Below are 8,146 nucleotides of genomic sequence, written 5' to 3'. Positions count from 1 at the left end.
GGATTAGAAATTAAAATCTCCATCTGTGAATGTATTTCTCTCATGTACCACTATTATTTACGATTTCTCTGTTAAACAAGTGCCTTCAATTTAAGCAACCTAACCTAATTAAGGTTTTGTATATATTTTGGTTGGTTGGATGCAGGAAAAAATATATAATAAAATAAATGAATAAATAAATAAATAAAAATACAAAATAATAAAAAGACAAACACATTTAAGATAAAAAGGACTTTAATATTATCACAGTTATGCATTTTTCTGACCATGTTGAATCGTTATTGTGACATTTGTAGGCTTTAACAATTTAATAGGTTCCCAATACCAAAGTAGACCCTGTCCTATTCTATGCTCACGAACCTCCTTTTCTTAGCTGTGTGTGTGTATGCATGGAGACGCCACTCAATGTCTGCTGTGCTCTCATTCTCCAGGGTGCCCAGTTTGATCATGTACACTGGAAAAAAAAAAGCAAATATATTACTTCCTGAAAGTAATCATTGATGCCCATTGAAAGTATCTCAAACTACTTACATTTCATTTCAAACCTGGGTCCAACTTCTGTTAGCTTAATATTTCTGTGGTCCATTTTCTTATATGTATGATGTCTATAATCAAAAGACGTTTTGACGTTACGCAAATGTATAAACAGCACATAAGCAAAGCCAGGGAGTCTTTGATCACCAAACTACTGCTACCCGTTGCTTAACCACTATGTGCAACCTGCACGTGTGCAACGTTAGATGTCAATCTCTGATTTATCACCTTTGAACCTGTAACGCTTTAAGCTTCCTGCCTAATCTTGTGGATAAAAACATAGAACCCATTTAAGTCATCGAACCATCCTGTCCGAAGGTCATTCGGCAAGCAAGATCCATCCCAACCATTCTCCATAAGTCCTTAGTTCTCTAACCGGAATCTTAGCCTATAATCTAGCGCCTCAACCAGCCATCCCTCGAGTCTTACAGTCAAAGCAGTAGCTTTTTCTCACAAATGCATAAAAGACTGTCCTCCAATTGCCACATAAAGCTTCTTCTCAGTGCATTTCTGTGAACACCTTCGCCCAACGGAGGCATGTCTGAAGCACTGCCAGGTCACAAAACCAGGCAAGAGCTACTTGTATTCCCATGAGATCATGCAAGTCAAACGCATAAGAATATTAACTTAATGGTTGAAGTTACCATTAGAGCCAAAAACTTCCTTCGGTTCGTATACTTAGAAAGGATGCATGGCGTCTTGTTAAATATTTTGTCCATCTTTCTTCAGAACCTCACATTTTGTGTAACATGATGTGATGAGATATATCAATATCCTAGATTGTGTCATTGTAAGATTTACAGGATATTGTCTATGTTTCCTGTTTGGTGCAATCTGAGCATCATGGATTGATGCATCATGGAAGTACAGTGGCTGATTAATAGAACTTGGGCATAGTGAAGTGCCGCGGTGAGACATGACTCCCTGTGTGGAAATGCAGATATTCACCAAAATGGGAGTGTTTCTGCTACACAATGCACAGCACAGCATAAAAGCTTTATGTGGAAATTGATGGTCAAGAAAAAACTTGAATGAATAAAATTGTTTTGCTCTTTGCGCAAGCTTTATGGGAGGGACATCCTAACCTGAAGGAGATGAAATCCTCTTGGTTGGCAAACGTGACCACACGTCTGCTGTCTTCTTTGGGGACTGGAAACAGATACTTGAGGATATTTGACACCTGTGTGAGTGCATCTCATTAGGATGGAGTCTCAGTATTATTTGAATAATAATTTAAATTGCAGGCTGCATTTACTCACCCTGCGCCCCAGCTGTGAGGTGAAGTTGTGAAAAATGAGGTGGGGGAATGCCTCTGACATGGTTCCGATGTCTGGGACATCATGTCTCATCACCACATTGTAAAGTGTAAAATATGCTGTGGGTCCAAACGGTAAGTGACACACCACCAGGCCGTCTGCGGAGTTATAACAAAAAATCAGTCGTTGCAGATTATAACAATTTTATGATCTGGAATTAATCACTGATGTTGCTGCATCATCGTTCTTGTCATGAGAATGGTCATGGTTGCAGGTCAGAATTAGAGTGAGAGCTAGTGGGGCCTTGCAACTGTCAAACAGGCTGTATTTACATTGAAAACAGCTTAAAGCTTTTTTTATTTGGTGAATTATAGAACAGCAGACAAAGCAAGGTTAGAGTGAAGGAAGAAACAGTTGTACCTGGCTGCCCTCTTGTTTCGTGCATGATTACCAGGTCTGTGACATTGTTGGCCCTACAGGCTTGAACTAGTGCAGGGATCTCGTGGTTGCCTCTGTTCATGCGCTGAGCTCCAGGAAACATCAGCTTCACCTCCTACAACAGTGAAAGCATTACATCTGTACTTCCTGTGACCTGTCCTGTTTGAGCATCACAGCACAACAATGATGACTCAGCTCTACATGCCGTTAACGCCACCTTTTTATGTTACTTTCACACATCTGATCTTTTGAGCAGTGATTTAAACCTGATTCTGAAATCCCTTTGCTCAACTTATTCCAACCCTTTTGACTGACTGGTAGATACACAGATTCCATTTTTGTTTCATTATTTTCTGTAATCTTCAGAATGTGTGATTTTCTTTACTTTCATGTGCAGATTTGCAGCTGCTTCTTTGGTATTTGTCATTTTAACTACCTATATTGCCGCAATAATTATCTCTTGACAAAGTTTGAAGTTAAATGGGTCAATTTAGTTCTACAAAGTAGGTAAATTATAAAATCTACTGTATTAATTCATGTATTGTCTCACATTTGTTGTCTTGACATACTGTACTGTAAAGAATTACGATTAATCTAATATCACCTATATCCTGTATAATATGAGTTATTGTTGTTGTGTATAACAAACAAGAAACATCTGCCAACATCACGAGAAGATTCATCACTGACTGCATAATCCTTTGACCTCTGCATTATCTCATCACAAGATGTGTTTATTATCCATAATGATAGAGTAAATAAAAACAGGCCACTGTATCAGATATCCAATAGTTACCTCGTGTTAAGACAGGGGCACCAACAGATAATGTGCTGTTTATACATTAATATTGTGATTTCATTTTAAGATTTAGATTTTAAAATCTGTGACAGTGCAGGCCTCAACCTGTCAATCACACCTCAACCTGATTAAGGTATATATGATGATTGTGTAACAGACATTTTTGTTTTACAAGAACAGAGTTGAGGCCTTTTTTTTTAAACAAAATGTTTCAGAAGTGAAGGGGCTTGCTGTAGACACTGACCTTGGCAAACATTTTGAGTCTGGAGCTGGGGTCCCTAGATGTGGTCACCATAATCTTGGGATCTTCAACTCCAGCCCATTTATACTCATCATCAATGTGTGAGCTCACGCCTGTGCACAGCATCAACAAATACTCTGATTATTAAAGAGGATTAAGACTGATAGAAGTCTATTGGCCTAGAAAACACTGACCTTGTGCTCCTTCGTCATCGTACTCTACAAGCTTTTGCAGCTGCAGAGCTTCCCTCCGTAGTTCAGTTGGAAGAATGCAATTTTCTGTAAACAAACCGATTCTTCAGATAATACTGCGAAGAATCTGTCAAACTGTAAATGCACACTGATAACCTGAAGTGATGAACCTACCCTCAAGCGCCTTCTTAACTTTGTGCTTTTTCTCTTCGATAGTTCGAAGTCGGCTCTCCTGGGCCTTCCTGTACAAGTATTCCCGCCGGAGCCTCACTTCTCTTCGAAGCTGCAGTTTTATCACAACATTCCATTCTTGGTAACACAGTATTTATTGGGAAAAACACACACACATGCACAATACCAATCTGAAAGGCAACAATTTGGCCTTTGCTCTAAGTACAGATGTATTTTATAATGATGCATCAGGATCATTAAACTGAAGCATCCCTAAAGAAGCTAAATGCCATTTCAGTAACATTATTTAATGATACTATTGGGGAATGTTTGATTCCAACCACTCAGGACACAGAAAATCAAATCTGTTATTTATTTTTCCAGAATCTGTAAAGTTAAAGGAGAACTAGGATGCAGCAAGGCAGTGTTATATGGTTCAGAGCAGTAATATCAGAATTAAGGCACTGGAAGAGTTGCTTAGATTCTCTTTGGAGAACGGCAACGGTGCATTAGGAATGATCACAATAGGAGTAAAGGTGTCACGCGTGTTTTTGTACAAAGCCAAAGTTAGATGTGGTAAGTGGACGTAGATGTGCGAAAAGAGCAACAGACGTTGAAAGAATGCCTGATGCAGGAAGAGACCTACAAGTTAGAAAGCTAACAGTAGTAGCATTGCTAACAGTAGTAGCATTGCTAACAGCAACGTTCAGATCTGAAGAGTGTCTATGACAGACGTTATAGGATGTAATGAGAACCTACAGCAGCAGTAGTAGCTCTGGTGAAGAAAAGTTATTTTCCTTAAATGACACTATGTAACTAAAAGTGATCCGGTAATAATTGGTTTCACCAAAGTCTGCAACCTGAATCAAACAGCGGTAGTAGCTAGCTTTTACCTATCTATTTATCAGTCTAGTTTAGATATGTCTCCTACTAGCATGACTGCGTTCTTTTTATGAAAAACTATTAAAATATTCTTATACTGAACTCATTTTCCCACTCACCATGACCACTATTCAGAGCAACACACATGGAGACCAGCAGACATGCGCGAAAGCGTTTCAACCTCGCTTTTCTTCTTCGGGCCTTAATTGTGCGAATCAGATGTGTCAAATTGGGCTTTACTGACACCTACTGTCTGTTCAAGGTTATTACCTTGGCCTTGCTTTAATCTACATATACAGTACATCAAAATGGGAAATCATAGAAGTCCAACCAAATGCTTTGGATAAGACATAGATAAACAAATTACGGATAAAGAAAAAGAACGATAATCAAAGTCTCAGAATGGATTAAATCCAAAATGTCATACAATCTAGAAAAACAGTCTATTTCCCATAAAAAATATATTATTTTGGATTTTTCCTGTACATTTTCATTATTCCAAAAGTTGTCATTTTTTAAGCAAACATCAAATAGTTCAATATAGTTATACTATATATATATACTTCAAATAGTTAGACCAACGTAACTGACAGGATTTCTTTTTATGTCTTGTTTTGAAAATACATATTAATAGCCTCAGTTACCTCATTCTACACAGCAGAACTCAACAGAATTCAGCTGCTGCATAGTTTCACGGATTTATTTGCAACCCAAGTGTGTCATCACAAGTGCAAGAACATCTCTAATTCACAGTTTGAGACACAAGCAAGAATGCTTCACATTTTAAACTTGGTTGCAGACAGAATGTATTTCATCATAAACTTTACATATTGGATGAAGAAACTCAGGAAAGAGACTAAGAAAATGTAATGTATCTAAATAAAAAAGGTTTGAAATAAATCACATAAAACCACAATAATTAAAGCATAACAAACAATAACTTGATGTTGGTATTCTGATAATGAGGCCAGGGCACAGTCAGCTCTCTGACATGTTACACGATGAGGAAGCACCATGAAATTCTGTTTATCCAGACAACTACAATCTAGACCTCGGTGCTGGAATAAATCCCAGTCAACACGAGAAGTGGAGAAAATAATTTAGCAAATGTTATCATATAAGATCCCAGAAAAACTTTTTACTCCATCCACACAAAAATCCTGTTTCATCCTCAATCAGAGAACTCTGCCTCCAGGATTTCCACCAACTGGACTCTTTAATTTCAAGGTTTGGGATATATTTGCAACTATTCACTCAGTAAAATGATAAGTTCATTTATTCTCCAACAATTATTTAATATGCAGAAACTCTCACAAACATCTTCATGTTTGTATATCAGGTACACACACATGATCAGGCTGATCTAAGAGAACATAAAAACATCAAAGTGTATGAACATTCAGGTTTTAAAGAACTGAAAATATAACAGGAACCATAGCTACCTGTGTTTTTGGATCCATACAGTACAACCCAGGTGGAGCAGGACCCCCTGCAGCCCTGTGACGATCACCAGCTTTCATTTTCACCAGAGGTGGATCAAATGATGGTGTTTTTTATTGTCATATTTCATGTTCACATGCAGTGAAACATAAATCCCCCCCACAGGTGCACACCTGCCAAAGTATCCCGTTGCTTTTCCTTAGATTTATTGGGAGTGCTGAACTGTGTTCTGCTGCAAATCCGCTACATACATACAGTGGTATGAGAAAGATTGGGCACCCCCTTTGAAGTTGTGTAATAATGGACTTCACACACAATTATCTTGGTGGCATGTCCTTCATTTGCCCATAAGAGCCAAATGTTAGCTTGATTTCCAAACACAGATTTTAAGTATTCATAGTATGCAATTGTATGAAATTAAATCAAATGTAAAAAAAATAGGCTGTGCAAAAATGTGGGAACCCTTGTCATTTTGTTGCTTCGATGGCCTGTAACTAATCACCACAAGATAATTGGACACACAAAGTTGGTTTGGTGAGCTCGCTAAGCCTTGAACTTAATGACAAAAGGTATTTAAGGTGGCCAAATGCCAGTTCTCATTCTGTTTGACTCTCCTCTGAAGAGCTGCAACATGGGAGCCTCAAAACAACTTTCTGATTACCTCAAAACCAAGATTATCCAGCACTATGGTTTAGGGGAAGGTTACAAAAAGCTGTCCAAAAGATTTCAGCTGTCAGTTTCCACTGTCAGGAACATTGTGAGGAAATGGAAGGCCACAGGCACAGTTCTTGTTAAGCCCAGAAGTGGTAGGCCAAGAAAAATTGCAGAGAGGCAAAGACGAAGGATGGTCAGAATGGTTAAAAACAACCCACAGACCACCTCCAAAGACTTGCAAGGATATCTTGCTGCAGACGGTGGGTCTCTGCATCGGTCAACAATACAGCAAAATTTGCACAAGGAAAGGCTGTACGGAAGAGTGATGCGGAAGAAGCCTTTTCTTCACAGTCGCCACAAACTGAGTCGCCTGAGGTATGCGAAAGAACATGTGGACAAGCCAATATCATTTTGGAACAAGATACTGTGGACTGATGAAACAAAAATTGAATTGTTTGGTCACAACAAGAGGCGATATGCATGGCAGCAAAAGAACACAGAATTCGAAGAAAAACACCTGCTTCCCACAGTAAAAATTGGTGGAGGTTCCATCATGCTGTGGGGCTGTGTGGCCAGTGCTGGTACTGGGAATTTTGTTAAAATTGAGGGTCTCATGGATTCCACTCAGTATCAGCAGATTCTTGAGAATAATGTGCAAGAGTCTGTCACAAAGTTGAAGTTGCGCCGGGGATGGGTGTTTCAACAAGACAATGATCCCAAACATTGCTCAAAATCTACCCGAGCATTCATGCAGTGGAACAAGTACAATGTTTTGGAATGGCCATCCCAGTCCCCAGATTTGAATATCATCGAGAATCTGTAGGATGACTTGAAGCAGGCTGTCCATTCTCAGAATCCTTCAAACATCACTGAATTGCAGAGGTTTTGCCAGGTGGAATGGGCCAAAATACCATCATCCAGGATCCAGACACTCATACAGGCTGTTATTTTTGCAAAAGGAGGCTCTACTAAATACTAATATGATTTTTCTATTAAGGTGCCCAAATTTATGCACAGGCCTTTTGTTTTGGGGCATATTGCACATTTTCTGTTAACACAATAAACCTCATTTCACTGCTGAAATATGATTGGGTTCATCAGTTATTTGATATATCAAAATTAAGTTGTGAATTAAAACACCCAATGATTGGTGAATAAAAATAATGCCAATTGTCAAGGGTGCTTTCTCATACCACTGTAGAAGGAAAAAGACGAACAAATGTTCCATCATAAGCGTTTGACAATAAGGCAAATTGATATACAGGCGGTTGACAAGCGTTCCAGGTGAGGCAGCTTGAATATCCATCTGTATTGTGAATATAGTAAGTATAAAATCTTGATTTTTACAGTAGTTGTGAACAAACACACTGAGGTTTATCTCAGTTTAATGTTGCCATGAACCCTCAGGCTCTATTTTAAAGCAATGGGCACCATGAAGAAGTGCTCAGATGAATGAACCCCCCAGCTCGATGAACCACTGTGACCAATTGTCTGTGATGGCTCAAATTTTGCTCACGCTGTGTCAAGTTTTCCTGTCCTC

At 38.8% G+C, this 8,146-nt stretch overlaps 1 protein-coding gene across 1 annotated transcript; it reads right to left on the bottom strand.

Annotated features, from left to right (window-relative positions):
- Window positions 1-216: 216 nt before the first annotated feature.
- Window positions 217-4,777, bottom strand: imp4 (IMP U3 small nucleolar ribonucleoprotein 4). The gene is made up of 9 exons (XM_011619409.2): window positions 4,632-4,777; window positions 3,634-3,742; window positions 3,463-3,546; window positions 3,272-3,381; window positions 2,211-2,343; window positions 1,794-1,948; window positions 1,620-1,714; window positions 532-605; window positions 217-454 (listed from the first exon to the last, which is right to left on the bottom strand). The coding sequence occupies exons 1-9, from the start codon at window positions 4,632-4,634 to the stop codon at window positions 342-344; spliced, it is 876 nt and encodes a 291-aa protein (XP_011617711.2). The 5' UTR covers window positions 4,635-4,777; the 3' UTR covers window positions 217-341.
- Between the last annotated feature and the right edge of the window lie 3,369 nt (window positions 4,778-8,146).

The sequence above is a fragment of the Takifugu rubripes genome, chromosome 21 (genome assembly GCF_901000725.2).
Source record: "Takifugu rubripes chromosome 21, fTakRub1.2, whole genome shotgun sequence".
Lineage (NCBI taxonomy): Eukaryota > Metazoa > Chordata > Actinopteri > Tetraodontiformes > Tetraodontidae > Takifugu > Takifugu rubripes.
The sequence above is the reverse complement of the archived record's forward strand: the minus strand, read 5'-3'. Positions and strand labels throughout refer to the sequence as shown.

Excerpts from the sequence above, each read along its gene's own strand:
- imp4 (XM_011619409.2), bottom strand. Across the intron at positions 606-1,619 it reads GAGGATTTCATCTCCTTCAG|ACATCATACATATAAGAAAA; the intron begins GTTAGGATGTCC and ends TTTTGATTATAG. Across the intron at positions 455-531 it reads ACCCAGGTTTGAAATGAAAT|TGTACATGATCAAACTGGGC; the intron begins GTAAGTAGTTTG and ends TTTTTTTTCCAG.